The 23,515-nt window shown below is 34.7% G+C and overlaps 1 protein-coding gene across 1 annotated transcript in view; it reads right to left on the bottom strand.

The window, feature by feature from the left end:
* Window positions 1-23,515, bottom strand: part of Slc25a40 (solute carrier family 25, member 40) — a gene marked incomplete at its 5' end in the record, with an annotated part of 53,391 nt that overhangs the window by 7,182 nt on the left and 22,694 nt on the right. The window contains 9 exon segments of the mRNA XM_013516045.1: window positions 107-188; window positions 2,694-2,803; window positions 5,109-5,282; window positions 6,523-6,647; window positions 8,411-8,478; window positions 14,719-14,825; window positions 16,536-16,595; window positions 17,906-18,026; window positions 19,440-19,508. Of these exon segments, the coding sequence (XP_013371499.1) occupies window positions 107-188; window positions 2,694-2,803; window positions 5,109-5,282; window positions 6,523-6,647; window positions 8,411-8,478; window positions 14,719-14,825; window positions 16,536-16,595; window positions 17,906-18,002 (823 nt within the window).

Consider the following 23,515-nt stretch of genomic DNA (forward strand, 5'->3'; position numbering starts at 1 on the left):
AAAAAAAAGGTATAATAAAAACAATCTTGTTTTCCTTATTTTTAGATATACCTAACAGTATTTAGAAAGAAAAACAAAAATGTCATCTTAAAAAGTCTAAACTTACTTTTATGACTTTCATATGTCCAAAGTTGTGTCTGCTTTTGTGTTTTCACCACATCAAATGGCAAAGTTACAATAGCTGCAAACTATCAGAAAGTAAAATTAATTTAAATTGACCTTTTAATTCTCCCCAAAATAGTCTGAAACTCCCCATTAGCATATTATTTCACAAGGATAATAATGAAAATCAAAGCTAAACTGAGGTTTACAACAAAACCAAAGAAATTAAAATATTCTTCATAAAAATCAGATGTAAATAGTCACACAGACCTTCTTTTATTTCCCTGAGATCACACAGCTACTATTGGCAGAGCCAGAATTCCACTCAAACCTCTGACTGCAAAACCAATATTCTGGTTTCTGACGTTCCTGTATGTTTCATTACTCCTTTATTTCATACACATGAAGGTATGACACATATTTTCAATCAGAAATTCTCCAGTTTCTAGCTAGCATCTAAAAGTTTCCAGCAAATGTTTTTAAAATAGATTTAAAATATTAAATTTTAGTACACGAAGAAAATGAACTTGGTCTATACACCCTTTCTTAATGAAAATCAATATATTTATCAACTATAGTTAGATTGGTTCAAAAACCACATTAAAAATCTGCTCTCAAAGTTATTCAATTTAATAATTATTTCCATAATACCTTAGGTAAGGGAGTTTTTTGTTTGTTTTTATGGTACTCAGGACTGAACCCAGGGACTTCAAAGTAAGCTGCATTCCCAACCCTACTTAAATTACAAAAATAATAATCATACTAAAGTTTTTGAGGCAAGATTTCACTAAGTTATCCAGGCTGTGCTTGAACTTTCAATCCTGCTGTCTCAACCTCTCAGAATGCTGGGATTAAAGGTGTGTGCCACTATGTCCAGAATTCTTTTGTTTTTAACAAAAACTTAGATTCCCTTAAGAATGGTCTCACAGCCAGGTGTGGTGGCTCATACCTGTAATCCCAGGGATCGAGAGGCTGCGGCAGGAGGATCACTGCAAGTTCAAGGCCAGCCTGGGCTACAAAATGAGTTCAAGGCCAGCCTGAACTACATAGTGAAACCCTGCCTCCAAAAAAAGAGATTGTTCTTATAATATCTAACGCCAACAGCCATGTAAAATCTGGTATCTACTTTTTGTTTCCCAATTCACATCTGTACCAACATGGTTATAAAATGCCCCTTAAAATCACTTGAATTTTATTTTTACCTCAGTAATCTGGTGATTACAGTTTTGAAATCAGCTTCAAAGATTATAGGTGAGATAAAATCAATTACTGTTTCTCCATCTCCACAAGCTGTGCAGTGGCAACAATGTCATATACACTTTTCTAACACTTTTTAAATGATGTCCTTTACACTGTTGTTTTTTAACAGAAAGCCAGGACCCTGTCATATTCATATGCTTTTTCTGCTGCAGAGACAAATCTTTATTTCAAAACTGTCAAAAGCCAGTATATGTCTAAATCATTAAAAAACACACCTTCTATGTTAAGCAGAAATAATAAAATAGAGAACCTCCCTGATTTTACTAGAAAGCTGGTACAACATCTTTTCCTTTTTTTTGTTTTGTTTTTTTGAGCAGGGGTCTCTCTATGTAGTTTACACTGGGCTTGAAATGACTATGTAGCCTAGACTGGCCTTGAACAATCCTCCTGCCTCAGCCTCTCCAATGCTGGGATTATAGTGTGTATCACCACACCCAGCTGGTACAACATTTTAAAGTCATTATTCAATAATACTAATTTCCATAATGACTCAATGGGCTTATAATCCATGGGGCTTAACTTAAAGATCTTAGACCAGACAACATTCACATCGCAGTTTTGAACTCAACTGCAGTGGCTTCCATAGCCTAGGTTTTACAGTATGTTTTTCCAGTACTTTTCTGCAGGTCTTTATCATCCGGCACCTATTTTTCTATGATTCTGCAATGTCAGTGTCATGCTGTACATTTTCACAAGCTAATCTTGCAAGTATATGTGTATAAGAAAACTCTCTATGGCCAAGGGCATGGTGATATGAATCTACTCAGAAAAACTCTACAGTGGATCACTTTCCCTTATATGGACAGACTGGAAGAGGTGAACTTTCTACTGCTCAAAAGGGGTCACTGTAGATTCTTCCCTTCTGGTTGCAATTTTTCTTACAATTATTTTAAGAAGTAAGCAAAACGTTTCCAAAGAAACAGCAATTAACAGAGGATGGAACTACTTCTATTTAATTCAAAGATATATACGATTACCTAATCATATCTAGTAGCATCTACTGAACTAATATACTATAAAAGCTCTATAAATAAAAGTACTTTCATGTATAAAGTGACTGAACTAGAGTGATCTAACAAATCTAAGTTTCTCAGAAAAATATGTGAAATATGCAAAAACATACAACGTAAAATCATCAGCGTAAAGTACATTTTAAACCATTTTAATGACTAATAATTTATTTCCTTAAAAGAGGATGATAAACAAGCTTAAAAGTATTATAGCTCAAAAAGTACTCTCGGAATATATGTGAAATGCTATATAATGTTTGGTTGTTTTAATGTAAGAGTTACCATTTCCCTAGAATAGTAACAACAAAAGAATAAACTTACAGAACCAGACAATGCCCCTGAAGTAAAGCTGATCATAAAAGTCGGTTCATCTATACAAGATTTCTCACATAGCCACTTCTTTAAAATTTCATAGTCATACCAGTATATAGCTATAAAAACAGAATGAAATGAGCACATATTTAGAAACAGAATATGGCATTTAAAGAAAAGATAAACTTAAAAACCAAAGGAAGAGAGAAAATCTAACCTTGACACATCGTGCTTTTTGTTTAGACTAGCAGTCTTATAGACACAAATACTCCCCTATGCATCACTGTAACATAACTATAATTCCAAAACCTGACAAGGACACGTAAGAGAAAGGAAAAATAAAGGCCTGCCTATAGATGAATATATAAAGGTCTTTTTTTTTTAAAAATCAGCACACCGAAGCAAAAAGTAAAGATATACCATAGTGTATAAGTGTAATACACCACAAAAAGTGTAACATACCACATTAACAAAACCAAGGAATAACCTAATGAGAAAAAAAAGCATCTGATAAAGCTCAACACTCCTACTTCAGGCAAACAAATTTCTTGAAAGTCTAGAGATAAAAGGGGAACTTCTTAACTTGATAAAGGGAATGCATCAGAAGAAGCCTGTGACAAGAATAATCACTTAGCTGAAATAAAAGAACTACCATTCTTAAACTGTGGAAAACAAGAGGCTGCTCACTGTTTTCCCTGTTGTTCAAAACTGCATGAGACAGGAAGAAAGAAAAGCTCTGATGATTAAAAATTTCTAGCATAACTTACTATTGCCTATGTTATTATCTACACAGAAACTCAAAAGATAAAGTAAGCTGCAACCAAATCAACTAAAGGCTTAAAAACACATAAAGGCTGGGCATGTAGATCAGTGCCAAAGCATGCACAAGGGCCTGGTTTCAATCCCAGTCCCACAAAAATGAACAAATGCTGCCAAAGTTGGAGGCTGGGGGATACCTTTAGTAAATCTCAACGGAGATGAATTTAATTTTTTGAAAAACTGAAGTTTCTACCAAAACATCAAATATGATTTATTAACGTAACAGATAAGTCATAGAGAAGAAAATAAAAGGTAATGTCAAGATTTTTAACAAAGCACTAGAATTTAGGCTGTGGAATTGGCACAGATTTAGACAAATTAGCCAATGAAACAGATCTGTGCCTATGTGAAAATCTGACACTGCAGATCCTTGAAGCAGCTACTGTTATTCAATAGATGATGCTGAGACAAAGCTCAGCATACCCAGAAGGGAGGTTGGGAATGATCCTGAAAGCCTGCTTTAGCGCATATGCTCAAAGCAACTATAATTAACTAAATAGCTAATGAAACTGTGTCCAATCTTATAAACCATTGAGGAAATGTAAATTAAAGTGAGATATTACTTTAAATTACCAGAGAAATTTAAGAAATTTAACAATAAAAGACCTGGTAAAGGTACAAAGCAGCAAGAAATCTCATATTGCTGGCAGGTGCAGAGATCCATACAATCACCTTAGAAAAGAGTTTGCATTACCTAGTGAAACGAGAAATGTATACTGTATACAGTATTTATATGAGTCACCAAATCTAATACTGGAAAACTGGTGCACATAGAGACTGTTTAAAAAATGTTTATAGCAGCACAGTTACTTGTACATAAACAAGATTAAAAATGAATCAAACATACAATGAATCCCAGGAAAATTCTAAATGAAAAGAGTAAAACTAAAGAATACACAGAAAAAAATTTTTAAAAACTCAGATGACCAAAAAACTTGGATTATCACTGGGAAAATAAGCATAAAAGAACATTTATGTGGCTTCCTGATTTAAAAAGCTGTTACATTCAAGTTCATAGACTGAAGTGGTGAGTTCAAGGGTGTTCATTTTATTATACTTCATAATTTAAACCTATGACTTTTTACATACTAAATACACATTAAGAATAAAATATACTTGGCATAGGAATCTATGATTAATTGCACATTTATGTTTCTTAACAACGTAACTGAACACAAGCACCTATCTGATTTAAATAGTCTTACAGGGTACTCACTCAATGGGGAGACGTTTATTTTTAATAACTGAAAAAGGAAGGGTCCAAATCAAAGGTGGTCTTACACGGATTTTATATATTCTGATTTATAGCAGTTTATTTACCTTATTGATTATGACTTATTGAGAATATGAATGCCCATCAAATCAAAGTTTAAAAGACAATGAAATGCAAGCAAAAAAAAAAAAAAAAATCGGGCCTGAATTAGAAAATATTCATTCAGTAAAGGTTGTGGAGATCAGAATGCCCAAATGATGAACTAACAATTTCTGGTTACTACAGAAAATAACTTATTTTTAACCACAAAAGGTTTAAAACCTAACAAAAGTAGTGTATGAATAAGACGCAGCTACATAAACTTTAGCAGATAATAATAAGACAAATCCTACCTGAGAAAGGCACATCTCTAAGAACAGTAGAAGCCCAGCCCTTCCAAAGGGAAATCCAGCCATCTTCCGATACTTTCTTACTGACAAATTGATGTAGTTCCTTGTAAGAAAACTTCTTAGACTGCATCTTGGTTCTAATCAATTCTAATGGACTGATTACAGTTACTGCACCAACTAATACAAACAATTAGATGAAAAAAAATAAAACAAAGCCATGTACTATTCAAACACACATGTAAAAGTCAATACTTCTTTATATTTTATTTTTGATTCTGAAATATCTGCAAACCTTAAAATCAAATATCTAATCTGTCAACATATGGGTACAGCTGGGCGTGATGGCACATGCCTGTAATCCCAGCACTCAGGAGGCTGAGGCAGGTGGATTGTTGCAAGTTCAAGGCCAACCTAGACTACAAAGTGAGCTCAAGGCCAGACTGAACTGCATAGCGAGACCCTGTCTCAAAAAAAAAAAAAAATTAGGTACAAACTTTTTCCCTTGAAAAACGTATTTCTTAAGTGTTTTCATGTACCTTCTTTTGGTCTCAAGTCTTTCAAAGGGGGTGCCAGAAATGTTATAGTCAGTTAGAACTGTTAGAAAACCTTACTCTAGTTAATGCCTCCCCAATAAACCAGAGTCCTATTTCACAGAGAAATATATTCTGACTAGAGGCAAATTTTCTTCTGACTAAGCACTGAATCCCAAAGTTTATACTGAAAATAATTCAAGACTTTGGCATGAATCATGTATGGGTACAAATGACAGCTTGGAAATTTAGGCAGATTAAGAACCAATTCTGATGTTATTGTAAAACACCAGGCATGGTGGCACATTCCTGTAATCTCAGCACTCTGAAAGGCTGAGGCAGGAATATCGTAAATTTGAGCCCAGCACAGGTAAAATAGCTACTTAGCAAGACTTTGTCTTAAAAATAAAAAGGATTGGGGCTGTATTCAGTGTAAAATTCCTACGTCAAATCTCCCATGCTGCAAAGGAAATACAGTAAAAACTATCCACACTACATATGGTAGCACATGCCTCCAACCCCAACACTCAAGAGGCTGAGGTACAAGGACCTCAAATCTGAGGCACAAGGACCTCAAATCTGAGGCTAGCCTTTTCAACACAGTGAGTTTAAGGCCATCCTAGACTACCTACGATGATCCTATTTTAAAAAATAAATAAAGAAAAATCGTCCAAGATTCAACCAAACTCAGCTAATCTCATCTTAAACTAATGACAATCAACATGCCAACTCACTTCCAGAGTAAAGCTATTAACAAATAAATACAAATTGGGATGCAAAAATGCCTCACTGGTATTATGTACATTATACAAATTCTGTCTGAATGTCAAAATTTAAATGGATGGCATAAACAGAAATCAAAATGAAAATAAAAATGTATTACTTACACCTGGCGATAATTCCAGCAATAATTGGTATTCTAGTTTCGTTTTCTCCTAGTTTGGATCTCAGAACAGCAGTTAATTGATCATAGCAGGTAAAATAAATAACGGTGGCAGGAACTGCCATCACTCTGTAGAGACACACAAACAAAAACATTGCTCAGAATTATCCAAAAGTCTCAAACATACCAGTAAATAAAATTCAATATCATGATATATGCTAAAAAAAACTTTTCTTTTATATAGGCTAAAAAACACAACAAATGAGCCCATGAGACAAATTTTTCTTTTATTTAAAAAAAGTATTAGTGCTTAACACAGTAATCAGTAAAGAGATGCAAAAAGTATCTGCTCTCCAAAAGTTTAAATTCTAGTTGTGAAGTTACAATATAAAGCATCAAACGAATGCAAGTTATAATATACAACATTAAAAAGTGCTATATAGCCAAACACGTATCACATGAATTGTACACTCTCAGGTGTGAAACACACACACACACAAATTAGGACACTTCTTCATCCCTTTCCTTTTCAATCTGTTTCTAGTCTTCCACATCCACCCTCCTAATTAATGTTTACTATGACCTAGGAATTGCTGCAATAAAAAGTTAATGAGCAACTACCTGTAAGACTTTTTTGAACTACATACCACATATCACACTTGCTTATAATTGGAAATAAAATACAATTAACATTGCCAGAATTGTACACACTAGCTTTAAGGGGATTCTAATAACATATTCTCTTAGAAGAAAATATCAAAAGGAGGTTATGAAGTAAATGCACATACAAAGGTGCAGGCATTGTCATGTCAGCAACGTCAATACAACAAGAAGCCAGTTTATGTTTCTGGTCTAACTACAGGGTATTAGCAGACCATACTTTGGAATGCTTAATATTCCATAATGAAGGTTGACACAGAGTATTTAAGAGTAGAAGTGAATGTAGTGAAAGATAAATGGTAGTCCTGGATATCCACTAACTTAAAAAAACCTTAGGCATTAAAGTATACGCATCAAAACTGATTAACTGCCTCCATATAAATGACAAAACAAATGCTTAGAAATAAAGCAGGCAGGAGAGCCAAGGTATTGTTTGGAATTTTTACACTCAGTCTAACTTACTCATATTAATTCACATAACTGTTAGTAGAGAGAATTATCTGGAGAAGTAAATTTATATACAATATTCTTAATGTTCCAGTAAAATAAAAAGTCAAATGAATATCAATTTCTTTATTTCTAAACAGGAAAAAATACTATTTTTATGTAGGAAAGACTTAATGCAGTAGGACTGGTTACTTAAATCTCCCATGATATCTTCAGGAGGGCCTGTTTGGATGCTGACCTTTGGCCCGGAATTTAGTCAGTGGAATTTTCCCCATAACATGCCTTCTGTACGTCTGAAGCACCAAACCAAGTTGTGTAGGTTGCTTTGTGCAGGAAAGGTGGTTTATAGTACGCACCTACTTTCCTTTTTGGGGTCTGAAGTTTTGCTAATTACAGCTGGTTAAGGTAAGCTGGGAAACTCCAGTGAGTTTCCCAAGGTAGAAACACTCTGCTTCTTCAGAGTTAGTTGCAGGAAGACTAAGCACACCCAGGGTATGCCACGAAGGACTTTGGAAGCCCTTAGTCAACTCCTGATGTGTTTTTCCCTTACCAATGCTGCTCTGTACCATTTAGCGGTTGTAAACCATACTCATGAGTATAACTCTCCTTAGGTCTGTGAGTCCCAGCACATCATCAAATGTGTGGGCAACTGTGAGGCTCACAAAACAATGCTTCAGAATATCAAAGAAGTCTAATGTTTAAAATGCATGACTTTCTCTAATCATGCTCACTGTAATACAAAACAACCATCACTTAATGGAAAAAAATTTTAAATTTCAACTTACAGAGTTGGAGGAAGGCCACTCCACAGGGACTTAATGCCCTCATTTCGAATGATTTTTAAAAAGGCATCCTAAAATTATTATAGAAAAAAGTAGTCAAAATACAGCCCTATACCTGATATATATAAAAATTTAGAGTGATAAATGATTGGTAATTTGATTCTTTCAAGCATTTATTTCTAAGATATGAGCTTCTTGGATTTATGTATGTCCATTCTTTCAAAAAAACCCAAGGATTTCAATACAAGTAAAATGAAGTATTTCTGAACAGTACTTCTCACAGAATAAAATATGTATTACTCAATTCTGGATTACTCTACGTAGGGCTTAAAAACAAACTTTTGAAAGATAATTCTAGAAAAGGAATAGAGTAGTAACAGAGAACTGATCACATAAACTCTCCTGACCAAGTATAAATTCTTAAAAAAAAATCATTAGAGCCCACTTTGTGAAATTCTAGAATGGAATCAAGCAGGCAGAAGCTTAAGTCCATTGTTAATGGACAAACTCTTACAAGTTAATAATAATATACTTAATATTGACCAAGGATTAGAATAAACATGCCTCCAAAAAAAATAATACACAGTCAATAAGCACATGAAAAAAATGCTCAACATATCAATCATCATGGAACTGCAAAGCAAAGCCAGGGTGAGTTATCACTTCATACCAAATAGGTAAGCAAAAATTTAAAATACAGATAAAATAGGTGCAGGTGTACATGCTTATAATCCTAGCCTCTTGGGAGAGTAAGGCAGAAGAATACTGAGTTCAAGACAACTTGGGGAACATAGCAAGATCCCATCTCAGAAAGAAAGGGAAAGGAATGGACAGAAGATGACAGGGAATAACAAGTACTACTGAGAATATGGAGAAATCGAAACCCTCATATATTAACAGTGGGAATGTAAAATGGTATGTAGCCATTTTGGAAAATAGCCTGACAGTTCCTAAAATGGTTAAATATAGAGGTGTCATATGATCCAACAATTTCAATTTCAATTATATATATATATATTTAAAAGAAATTAAAAACATGTTTAAACCAAAATTTGAATGTTCCTAGCAACACTATTTATACCCAAAAGTAGAAATAACCCAAATGTCCATCAACTGATGAATGGATAAGTAAAACATGGTATATTCACAAAATGGTACAGTATTACAAATGCAAAATACTGAAATATGCCACAACATTTATGAGTCTTAAAACACTGTAGTAAGAAGCCACTTACAAATGAGTGCATGTTTTCCCAGGAAAGAAGAAACTTAGTAAGACAGAAAACTTTTAAGACAGGGTTCTATTCTAGCCAAATATGACAGAAAAATGTGATATCACCCAGATCCACACCAGCAGAGACCCAGTAGGCAGCAAAGACTGTACATTTCTGAGACTGCAGTAAGACACTATGACACCTCCATTCAGGGGGGCCTCACTGAAGGTCAATAGGGAGCTGAAACTTTTATCCCACTTAATCAGCAATAAACCCTCCCCTTGCCCCACGAGAGGAGAAATAGTGGAGAGTCACGACTTTTGTTATCACCCGGCAGTAATGAGGTTACCCCACTACAAATCAGTGGAAACCACACGAGAAGCCAAACTCCTGCCCACGTGCAAAGGTGAACTGTGCCAGTGCAGGCCGTGGGGAAGCTGGACTCTAACCACCCAGCAGTAACAGGTACAGCCCTCTTGTTCCTGGAGGGAGGCAGTATCAGACAGCCAGTTTAATAAAATGTTCAAACGACATCTAGAGTTTAATCACAGATACTCAGAATGTCCAGGGTTTTTTTTAATTAACTGAGTTTACCGGTATATTTTAGATATACATAATGACCACACTCATAAGGAATTTATACCTGTACATGACATATCTTGATTCTTTTTTCCCATTCCCTTCCTCTCCACCTTCATCCCCTCTTCCCCTCCTTATTTACGGAAGCTTTGTTTCCACTTTTCTTTCTTGTTTTTTCTAACTGTTGTTTCCCCTTCCTTCCTTCTTTCCCTTACCCTGCCTCCCTAGTTCCCCTTCCCATTTGAATATTTTCTTCCTATTTCACAATATCTATCACACATTTCTGTCTTTATTTACACTTTCAATTTCTCACATCAAAGAAACAATGCAGTATTGTGTGTCCAATTTATTTCACTTAAGAGTATGGTCTCAAGGTACACCCATTTACCTAAAAATGTCTCAAGATTTTCCTTCTTTATGGATTAGTACTCCATTGTATTAAAAAAACACACACATCTTCTTTATCCATCAGATGATGGACATTTGAGCTGTTTCAAAGATTTAGCCGTTACAAAATGTGCTGCTATAAACATGAGTGCGCATGTATCACTTGGTGTGATGCTTTTAATTCTTTTGGGAAGATACCAAGAAGAGGAATAGCTGGGCAAATGGAACCTCTAGTTTTCGTGTTTTGAGGAATGTCCACACTGATTTCCACAGTGGTTGCACCAGTCTACAAACAGGATGGCACTGGCAAAAAAACAGACCTGAGGATTAAAGGAACAGATCAGAAGTCACAGAAACAATTCCAAACACACTCAGCTACCTTATCTTCAACAAAGAGGTCAAACATCTTCACTGGGAGAAAATAATCTTTAATAACTGGCGCTGGAAAAACTGGCTTTCCACATCCCGAAGCCAAAACTAGACCCACGTCCCTCACCAGGTACTAAACTAAAATCAAAATGGATCAAAGATCTAAACATTAAAGGAGAAATGCTAAATCTGTTGGAAGAGAGAAGAGGTAGAACTCTTGAAGACATAGGTATAAGCAAAGGCTTTATGAACAAAACCCAAATTGGACAGGAAATATTACAAAGAATCAACTTAGTAAAGAGCTTTTGCACAGTATAAGAAACCACCAACAGAATAAAAATTTATTACAGAGTGGGAAAATAATTTTGCTAGCTGTTCCCAGACAAAGGACTAATACCTGGGATATATAAAGAACCAAAAAAAAAAAACCAGACCCACCAAATTTAAAGACCCACCCCAAAAATGGGTATCTTGTGCTCACTTCAGCAGCACATGTACAAAAATGGGCATCTGAAATGAATACACATTTCTCAAACAAAGAACTACAAACAGCAAGTAAATGCATGAAAAAATGTTCAACATCACTGTTCATTTCAGAGATGCAACAGGTTAATGTCACTCCAGAAAGAATGGCTATTACCGAAAAATCAACCAATAACAGATGCTGGTGGGGCAATGAGGAAAAATGTTGAGGGTTTTAACTTTTAAAACCACCATTCTAAGAACTAGGACAATGTTACACTAAATGAAGAAGGATGATAAATAAATGTCTAAGCTAAGAGAGATGTTAGAATCCTCTGATGAAGATTTCAAGCAGTCAACATAAAAAGTATTTAATAATCGCAAACATGTTTGAAACAAATGAAAACACACCATGCCTCAGCAAACAAATTCAGAAGTAAAATGCCTCATCTGCAAAAATGCTACAGATCAAAATGAAAGCAGAGGAAGGAAAAACCAAAGTAGGAAACAGAATTAACAGGAAATAAAATAGCAGATAAGCTCTAACATCTGTAACTACACTAATATATTTAGTCTGTGAAAAGATGAAAACAGTAAAGTTAAAGCACAATTCAAGTATATGTCTATAAAGACTTCAATTACAGTAACACGGAAACGTTAAAAATGCACTGGTAGACTCAGCACAGTAGGATGTTGTTTCTACCTAAATACACAGTGTAAAATAAAATCTTAGCAAGATTCTCTATATACATGAAAAATATTATAATAAAATTTATGGAAAGGCAAAGGAACTTTGGGATGACTACAACAATTTTGAAAAAGAAATACCATATAGGAATAAAGTGAAAGGGCTGGGATGTGATTCACTAGTACAGTACTAGCTTAGTATGCATGAGACCCTGGGTTCATTCCCCAGAACCACAAAAAGCACGTAAGAATAAAGTGGAAGCAATCAATTCATCTGATTTCAAGGTGTTACACATCTGCAGGAATTAAGACTGTGTGGTTTGGATAGAGTGACAGACACATAGAGAAAAGGAACAGACTAGAAAACCAAGAAATACACACACCCAAGTATGGCCAACTGACTTTTTATGTAGGTTTAAAAAAAGAACCAAAATAATGGAGGAAAGGTAACATTTTCAACAAATGCAGCTGAACATCCATGGGCAGTCACAAGATGAAATAAATCTCAATCTCAGTCTCATACCTTATATAGAAATAAGTCAAATGGATCCTGGACTTAAATGCAACATAAAGCTATAAAAGTATCACGGGAAACCATAGCAGACAATCTCAGAGTCTAAATGTAGGTAGAATGTTCTTAGGATAGACACTAAGAGTATGATCTACAAAAGAAAAAACTGATACTGGATTTTATCAAAATTTAACTTTTACTCCTAGAAAGATCAAGAAAGGACAAGTTAGAAAATAAGAAAAAAATATGTGTATATCACAAGCTCAACAAAAGACTGTATCTAACATATTTCTAAAATGCTAACAATTTACCTAGAAAATGAGAAAAAAAATCCCAGGAAGAGCCATTTTATTGAAAAGGATATGATGGCAAATAAGCATATGAGATGTTCTACATCATTAGCCACCAGAGAAATGCAAATTAAAGGTACAATGAGACACTAGTATATGTATCAGTCAGCTTTCCAGTTGCTGGAACACAAATTTAACACTTAAAGGAGAGCTTTAATTTGCCTCATAGTTTCAGGGACCTGGTCACCTGGCTCTAACGGCATGGCACAAGGGCATGACACCTCCATGACCCACCTACACACATTCAGAAGTGTGCTTTACTAATTCCCCAGACAGCTCCCAACCAATCAAGCTGAACACTTAACCATCACATTATGCAGCTATCATAACTGCTAAATCTGACAACGCAAAATGCTAGTGAAAATGCTAGAAAACTAGCCCACTCGCTGATGGAAATATAAAACGGTACAGCCACTTTAGAGAACAGGCTGGCAGCTTCCTAAGTTCTCAACATACACTACCATGTGCAGTCAGAAAATACACATTTGTGCATGTATGTGGAGGAATGAAGGCTTACTTTCACACACACACACACATACACACACACACACACACACACACATACACACACAACTGTAAATAAATGTTTGCAGCAGTTTTATTCCTAACAGCTACGAACTGGAAACAACCCTGAAAGTAAACTGGTACATCCATACCATGGAATACTGCTGAGCACTAAACAGGAAAAAATGACTTCTGCAACAACCTGTAATGACCTCCAGATAATATGCTAAGTGACCAACACCAGCCCATAAAGGTTATAGATGTTTTGAGTCCATTTGTGCAACAATTTCCAAATGACAAAAATCTTTTCTTTTAACCTTTTAGAAAGTTTATTAGTACATGTTTGTAATACATGCAGTTTACAATCATCTTGGGGAGTGGGTACATGTACACAATATAGCTTGTTTCTTTTTTTTTTAATCCTCTTCCCCTGCCCTTCCCCTTCCTCTAATTTCCCTATCCAAATTTTCGTTCTTGTTGATATTACTAGTCTCAGCTCATGTTAGAGCATATGTTTACATTCAGTAAGGTTATTAGGTTCTTGTACACAGCTTGTCTTTATTTAATTATCTCCCTTTCCCCTCTTCCTTGCCCTTGTTCCCTTGGACCACTTCGCTATTTCAAGAGATCTGTTGCCTTGTTCCCTCCTATCCATTCTATTATTCTCTTTGTGCTTTGCCTCATGGTGTTCAAGCTTGTGGGTCTGGTTTCCTTCACTCAACATTGTATTTTCCAGGTGCATCTATTTTTCTGCAAATGTCACAAATTTGTCTAAACAGCAGTCTTATAAATCGAGAACAGATGAGTAGTTGCCAGGGCAAGAAGTGAGTAAGAGTACAAGAAAACTGGTATTGCTCTACAAGGGAAACAGAATGAATCCTTACAATGACAGAACTATTCTTTATTTTCACTGTATCAATGTCATTATCCTGGCTGTGACTTTTACTAGTTTTTAAAGATTTTATTACCACTGCAGAAAGTGGAAAGAGATACATCAGACCTGTCTGTACATTTTTCTTAAAATTACATGTGATCTACAATTCTCTCAAAATAAAGTATAATTTCAAAAGAAAGCTACCCCCTCTTTTTTTCTACATAAAAACCTTGAACTGATGAAAGTTAACAAAAGGTTAAAATGAAAGAAGTATCTTTTCCTGCCTTAATACAATGGACTTCCTGGAATTAGAAATTCTTTCATCTGTAAAATTAGGAAATATACCATGACTATAAGTAATATAATCTTCTTACCAGTGTTCCCTGGAAGTTTCCTGGCTTCTTATACCATGCTTTGTTGCCCACTTCTTCACAGATACACATATGATCCATAAGTCCATTACTATATACAAAACATTTTCCTGACAAAGATGATTCCAACAGTCAATAATTACTTCTCGTAACTATTATTTTTACAGACAAACTGAAAGTACCAGGAAACTACAAAATTATGGAAGAAAAATAACTTTAAAAAAGAAAAATAACTGTCTACTTTCTAGGATGAAGCATACATAATTCAATTTTCTTAATGATATGGAACTGGACTGTACACTCACACTTGTGAAAAATAATGGAATAAATTAGAAGATTTTATGTTTTCAGAACCACAGTAAGAAAGTGTACCCACAGAAATAAGTTCTTTTTTATCTTTCACCTCCATTTTTATTTATCTTTAAATTTTTTTACGGGTACATGTTTGTAGTACATAATAATTACTTCTCAGCTGATGGAGACCACTACAAAGCATCTCTGAGCAAAAGTTAAATTAACCAATTGGCTTTTCAAGTTTACTTGTGAGTCACTAGTCCTTACTGAGGCCTATAATGGTGGATGAAGCCATGATGCCTCAAAGGACAAGACAAGACCACAGCTAAGGACACCTGGCTCCAACCTCTATTAACTAAAGACTGTAGCTGCAGGTATCTCACTCCTGGGTGGAAACCTTCCTGGAGATAACATAGTTCTCCTAAACTAACATATGTATTACCTGGAGAAGTCCTTAAAGAGATGCCTAAGTGCTACCCAGGTTCCTGCATTTTCTTCAATATTCAGTTTGTTTTTGATAACTAAGTAAATATGGGCTGCCTAGAAGGTTCTTTGTCTTAAACCTAAGAATCTCGAATTCTGTGAGAGGGTTTTTGATCCTTCTGGAGTCCTGAAATCATTCTACTTGTCTCATTTATAAGCCTTTGCAGTCTACTTGTTTGGGAGATTGTGGACCTGATCAGCCTGCAATAACTAGGGGATAATATTAACACAATACTCAGCCTTTTAGCTAATATCAAGCAGTACATAATGATTATATTCATTGTGGGGGAGGCAGTACATGTACATGACATTTCTTAACTCTTTTTTTAACCCCTCCCCTTTTTTCCCTCCTGCTCCCTGCATCTCTTGGATCACTTCTCCAAAATGCACATATACACATATACACAAGCACTTTTAAATAATGTTTGTAGTATATGATGCTCATGTTCCTCATAGGGACTTGAGGCATATACACAACACTTCACTATCTCTCCCTTTTGTATCCCAGCCTGGACTACATGGTGAGTTCAAGGCCAGCCTGTATTACATAGTAAAATCCTGTCTCAAGAACACCCCTCCACAAAAACACACACACACATGTGTGTGTAAAATCACTTGTCTCAGATTCTACATAAACCATTGGATATAACCAAATAGCTTGATAAAATACTGAATTTACAATCACTGGATTTAAGTAACAGATGAATAGTAGTCATGAATGTTTCAGAACAGAAGTAATTCTTGGACAAAAGAGGAAGTTAGATTCCAAGGACTCTTACAAGTATAACTGTGTTCTTATCTGAGAAATAAAACCAAATATATAATAATTCTCTACTTTAATTAATACAGCCATAAAGCACTATACATGTTATATACAAATCTTTATCTGCCCATACTTAATCATGTACAACTAAAGAATGAAAAAATATTTCTGCATGACGTATCAATTTTAATAGATTAATAAAAATATTATTTGGAAAAAAACAAATACAGAAACATTTAAAAATCTAACATAACATTTTCAGGATACCTAGCACACATACCTTTGGAAAATGGGTTGCTCTGGGCTTGGAGTCGAATTTTAACAACATCCAGGGGCGTCACTATGAAGATATATAAGTTTCTCTTAGCATGTGATGCTTATAAATTGTACATTTTCAAAAACCACAAAATATATTATGCATACTTGTCCTGATGGCTCTAAAATGGTATGGCTATTTATCTTAAAGTAGTCTTGAGAGGTAACATTTTGATTTTTTGTCCTTAAATTTTACTTACAGAGGATCAGTAAAGACAGGCTGTAATTACTTCTCTCACACTTACTAACCTGCCATTCATAATGTATCTACAACTATGACTCCAACAGCCTTACAATAGTGTTTAAAAGAAAATACACTGTTGAAGGTAAAGAACTAAAGTTCCAAAAGTCTATTTAAATATTTGAGGATAATACAGTATTAGTATTACAAATAACAGTAAGTGATGTTAATCTTGCTAATCTGTTAAATTTACCTATACAAATAGTAGCTGTAAGAAATGAAAACTTCAGTAAGCTACACATAAGTTATCTTTAGCATTAGAATGTATCATTCCATTTGGGAAGAGCAAACAAAGACAAATTGTTTTAATTTGCATGCTCTATTTTATCTAAGCAAGAAAAAAACACCAAAAGAGTTCCAAGGAAATCATTCTTCATCTGAGAATAAGGAAGTTATACCGCATACCTAAGGTTTTTGCAACCCTAAATTTCTCACCTGAAGAAACACCACAAAGCAATCACTTTGTTCTATTTATTATTTATCTTATTTAAATAAATAATACAATTTAAAATCATTAAGAATGCTAACTTATCACCTATGTCATTTGGCTATAAGAAACTCACTGAAATAAACAGCAAATTGTGATCCAGAAAAATGTAAGATTTGCACTGTCCATGTAATTAAAGTAAAATATTATTTGACTTTTGTTGCTTTTATTGTCTAAATTCCGTTTAATTCAGTATGTTAATATTTTGTTCCATTTATCACTTTTTAAAATTTCTCCCTTTTGTATCCCAGCCTGGGCTAGACGGTCAGTTCAAGGCCAGCCTGTATTACATAGTAAAATTACAAAACTCTAATGTTGACAGAAACTTCCAAGATCCCTTGTTCTAAGCCCTCAATTTTAGATGAAAAAGTTGAAGTTAAGAAATAGGTAAGTACTGTCCCCAAGTGTATTCATCCTTAGACTAGCAAACACTAAAATTTAAGATTCTTGATTTTTTTTGTGTCAAGGGTTCTGTCCATATTATCACACTGATGAAGGAATAGATCAGTTTTATCATAATGAATAATGCTAATACTTCTAATATAATAAAACTCAGAATCACCGATTCATTCAAAGTTACATCATCTACATCATTAAACAGTTTTACCCATTAGTGATGTCAATACAGCTCCAGTACAAGAGGCAAGCACTTGCTGAAGAGGTGTCACTTTGACACTGTGTGGGACCTCTGACTCAGGATCCATATTTTTAACTAACTGAAGAAAACCCTGTTAAACAAAAGTAAGTTTTTAAAAAGTTTAATAGCAACTGCCTTCAAAATGGAAAACAACAATCAGAATCTGTATCTGACAGGACCCTCTACCAAAAGTAAATTCCTAAAGTCTATAGAGGAACCATGTAACTGTCATTAACAAAACACATCATCTGATCTTCCAAAAGTGGCAATGTACTTCAGCCTACCTGAGTGGGTAGCAACACATCTGCAACACTGCTAAAAAAGAGTTAAGGAAACAGACATTGATCATGTGACAGAATGAAAGGAGCTGACCAGCAAGTAACAGCATCTATAAATTTAGCCTCATGAACACTACTCAGATACCTTCTGTAACCTAGTACAGAGTATCGTTACATATAGCAATATATTAATTGCATAGCAAAAGATGTCGCACAGGTATAAAAAAAAAAAACAGAGAACCTTAACAGGAAGCAGTATCTTACAAAAATCTGATGAGAAAAGCAATGTGTTAATTTTTAAGTCAGAAAATACTGAAAGTATAAACATTACTTATATTGTAAACTCACTAATCTAAAAAAGAGTCACTGGCAAGGGTGTCACCTTTCCAAATGTCCGTGTATATAATGTGTATAAGTGTGTCTGTGTGAGAGAGAGAGCAGATTGTATCTAACCAAATACATTAACCAAACATATACACACATTCATGTACCTGTGCACATGCCACTTTTCTGAAAAACAAAGTTTTAACATCATTCATGCTTGTTTAGTAGCTTGCTTTAATATTCATGAATATACAGTATAGACATTATGCCAATATACATCATTTTTAATGCTTGCACAAGGTTTAATTATGTTTGTATTTAAACTTTTAATTTTTATTTTTTTATTTTTTTGGTTTTTCTCCGGTACCGGGAACCGAACTCATGGCCTTGCGCATGCCAGGCAGGCGCTTTTGCCACTGAGCTAAATCCCCAGCCCCCTGTATTTAAACTTTTAGATACTTAAGTTACTGCCAATTTTTCTACTGTAAAACGTTCTGATATAATATCCTCATCCATATCTTTCTACAATTATTCTGAGAAATTAAAAATGATGGACTAAACTATTTCAAAACTTGATAAAAATTGCCAAAACCTTTCCAGAAAAGTTAGGTTAATTTATATTTAAACTGGCAACATACAGTTCCTACTCATCTACATGTTTACCAAACTCTTCCCATTTCCCCTCTCTGAGCCCTTAAAAGTAGATTATACATATCATGCTCCTTCGATCTAAATACTTCAGTATATTTTCTTATATAACCACAGCACAATTAGCAAATTCAGGATTCTTAACATTGATAAAATACAGGTCATGTTCTAGTTTTTTCAGTTATATCAATAATCTCTTTTATAAAAACAAATGGTAAGTCTATTGTTTCTTTAGGTTTTCACTATCTACTTACCTAGTTTATGTCTCTTCCTCAATTCTATGCTTCAATGTTTTATTATTTTTAACATCAGTAGCTGAAATCCTGTAATGAAAAAATAAAAGTAATTGCCTCACCTTTCACATAGCAAAGGGATAAGTCTAAAAGGAATGTATACAAAAACTTTAAATCTGACTTTCAATTCACAAGAAATTCAGAGTATAGAGTAACAGGCAATGGACCCCACGATACTGTAGTCTACCCTACAGGCTGGTTGCCTTGGTTTCTTCAGTTCAAAATAAGATTTGAGGAAACAAAAGGTAGTCAGGGAAAGAGAACTGTTCTAGATTAATGGGATCTGAAGAGAATCAATGACCAAAAGCACTTGGTTTTAAAACTCCAGTTTGAAGGTACCTAGACAAATCTGAATATGAGGTGGTACTAGATAGTTTAATTATTAACTAATTTAAAAAAAATTGTGGAGATAATGGTACTGTCATGGTTATGTAGGAAATATTTTTTTAAAGAAAGAATTTCAAAGTGTTAAGGATTGAAATTGTTATGATAGTTGCAGTTCACAGTAGTTCAAGAAGAAGATACACTAAAAAGTTATTTGGTACATCTAGGTGACAAATACACTATAAGTATATCATTATTCTTCATTTTCTTATACTTACAAAAACTTGCACAATAAGAATTTTCTTAATTCTTGAAATTGTTACAGATTCAAGTCTACAAATAATCTAATATTCATCTATATGAACACAGTTCATTCTTGTAGGAAAATAACAGGCATACACTAGCATACAGGTGTACTTCTCTTAAATTAAAAGTCCCAACAGTGCTTTATTATGACACCCATCCCAGGGAAGCTGCAACCTAAATCTGTCAAGCTGAAAATGAAGCAAAAAATCCTGATTCCTCAGAATTACCTGAAATGTATGGGAAACAAGCCAGAAATTCAGATGTAACCTTTAAAGATAGTTATTAGTCTTTTGTTATTATTTATAATATATATTTTTGGAGAAATAAATTGCCTCAAAAATCTCCTAAAAATTACAACAGGAGTGGGAGTTGAAAGAAGGGGAAGGGAATGGGGAAAAAAGTTGTATCATGTACAGGTATAAATTCTCTATGATGTCATCATTATATATATCTAAAATGTATCAATAAAATCTGATTAAGAAAAAGAGAGAAGAGCGCTCCAAGACACCATGTTCCAGAATGGCAGCAGCAGACAGAATCTGTTCCTCCAAATTGGATTCAGAGTGCTCATTGATATAGGCACTTGGCCCGTACAGCCAAGAGAGAAGGAAGCCTGGCTACTGCTCCAGCTGGCAGCAGACCTGGGCCTCCTCCACATGGTGCTGGTTTTAGATGCATGAAGAACAGAAGAGTTGTCAGGAGGGCATCCACCTAGATTTCAGAAGGTCTGGGAAGCCAGGCAACATGCCTAAAAGGGCAGTGTGGGAAGCTGTGAGGGTGAAGCCAAAGGTGCAGTGAAGACCCCAGAAGTCTGGAGAAACCAGAAAGGTGGATCATCTGAGGAAAACTACAAGGCGGGAGAAAAATGCACCCAAGAGAGAAGTCATGGAAGCTGCAATCACCAAAAATGCCATAGGAGTGGAGCCAACCAAGCCCTTTGGAGTTCATATCTTGCCATAGATTGCCTCAGATACTGTACATGGGCTGGATTTTGGACTTGCTGTGGTCCCATTCCTTTGTATCCCCCTATTTGTAACTTTTGGAATGGAAATGTCTACCTTGTGCCATTGAATGTTGGAAGTGTTAAACTTTCTTTTATTTTACAGGGTATCACAGCTAAGAATTTGCCTTAAATCTCAGAGGAGACCTGGGACCTAGACTTTTCAGCAATGCTGAAACTGTTAGGACTTTGGGAACTCTTAGAGATGGACTAAATGCCTTTTGTGTAAAGGAATGTACATGAGTCTTTGGGAGGCCAGGCACAGAAAGTTTATGGTTTGTGTGTAGATATCCTTCCAAAGCCTCATGCAGTCATGGGGGTGGGTATGCTTTTCAGAGGTGGCTCAATCTTGAGTTTGTGACTGATTTGTGGTCTAATGGTGGGATTAAGTGTGAGTGTTATACCTGCCCTAAGGAGGGTAGCCTGCATACCATATGAAGGACAGAAAGAAGACCCATTTCATTGTCTTTGCTGTCTTCTGCTGCCATGAACTGTTGCCCCTCTGCCCTGTGCCCCCCTGCCTTGGAGAGAGCCAGTTATGGACAGAAACCTCTACAAACTGTGAGCTAAACCTTTCCTCTTCTAATATAAATAAATACATATAGACATACATAAAAGTATGGAAATTAAAAAATGGCTTTCTTGATAGATGTGATATGATCTCAATGAAGTTTTGATTTGCACATGATGATTAGTAATACTGAATATCTTTCATATTACCTGTTGGCCATCTGTATGCCTTTTTCTAAGAAATGTCAGTTTAAGACTTTTGCCACTCTTTAGTCAAGAATTTATTTACTATTGAGTTATCTGAGTTCCTTATATCTTTTGGGTATTAACCCCTTACTAGACATATAGTTTTCAAAGATTTTCTCCTATTCCCTAAGTTGCATTTTCACTTACTTGTTTCCTTTGCTTTACAATACTGTTTTAGCTTGATGTAACCCTATTTGTTTATTTTTGTTCACTTCCTGTGCTTTCTGATGTCATATCCAAGAAACCACTGTGAAGAACATTTTTATGACTTTTTCCTATATTTTCTTCTAGCAGTCTTACAGTTTCAGGTCTAATGTTTAGGTCATTAACCCATTAAGAACTTGGGTTTGTTAAGATAGGGCTCAAAATTTTTAATTGTAATGTAGCCAAATTTATCATTTTTTCCACTGTACACAATTCCCTTGCGTCTTAACCAATCTTTCCCTACTCGAAGATTTGAAATATTTATTTATATTTCCTTCCTAAAATTTAAAGTTTTGACAAATATTAGCAAATTTAAATGTTTAATCTATGTAGAATTAGTTCCTTCTTTTTTTATTAATTGACATACTTCTACATATTTAAGGGATATGTCCATGAAAGCACACAATGGATAACGATCCAATTGGAATAATTAAAATATCTATTGATTTAAATACTTACTGTTTGTGTGTGTGCTGGGAACACTCACAATTCTATCTACTAGCTATTTTGAAATGTACAATTAATTAGAGAATCAAGATGGCAGAGTGGTGAACAGCAGCAAAATTCACCCTCTCCAAGATCTGGAATCCAGAAACTGAAAAATAACAAATTGGGAAAGAAAAAAAAACGATATATATCTTTGGGAATTTGGAAGCAAGTTGTGAGTTATATGTCTCATTGTTGTATTACTTTGCATTTTCCTAAGGAATAATAATATTATGCATCTTTTCTATAAGAAGACAAATAACTCAATTGTTAATGGGCAATATGAACAGATACTTTATGAAAAGAATTATTCCAATGAATGACAAGCATATGAAAAGTGCCTACCATCACTAATCAGGGCGAACAAACTAAACCATAATGACATAATAGTACATATATATTAGAATGACAATACAAGTGCGGGCAACTCCAAGTGCTGGTAAAAATGCAAAAAAAATTTATAATTCTCATAAATTCCTGATAGCAATGCAAAACAGCATGAACATTTGGGAAAAGATTTTCTTCATTTCTTGTATGTGTATAAGGTCGATCAAGTAAGGAAATATGTGGTAAATAATAATAGTAAAGTATCTTGCTGTCATAGAAAGACACAAATAAGGAAAAGAGGAAGGCCAGAATAAATCCTGTCCCATGGCATTGGATTTAAATAGAAGTATAACTATGAACTCACAGCTTGCATTTAAAAAAAAATTTTTTTGTAGTACTGGAGGATTCAACCCCATCCCTTCTTATCTTGAGACAGGGTCTTGCTAAGTTGCACAGGCTAGCCTTGAACTTAGTGATCCTTGTACCTCAGGCAGACAAGCCAGTGGGATTATAGGTTTGTGCCATAGTGCTCAACTGCTTCCAAATAAATATAGACAGGTAAAAACAGATACAAGTATGGATGCATATAAATACATAAAACACACACATATTTATGTGTGCATATAACAGATGC

Source organism: Chinchilla lanigera, unplaced genomic scaffold, assembly GCF_000276665.1.
Source record: "Chinchilla lanigera isolate Chin_1 unplaced genomic scaffold, ChiLan1.0 scaffold00031, whole genome shotgun sequence".
Taxonomy (NCBI): Eukaryota; Metazoa; Chordata; class Mammalia; order Rodentia; family Chinchillidae; genus Chinchilla; species Chinchilla lanigera.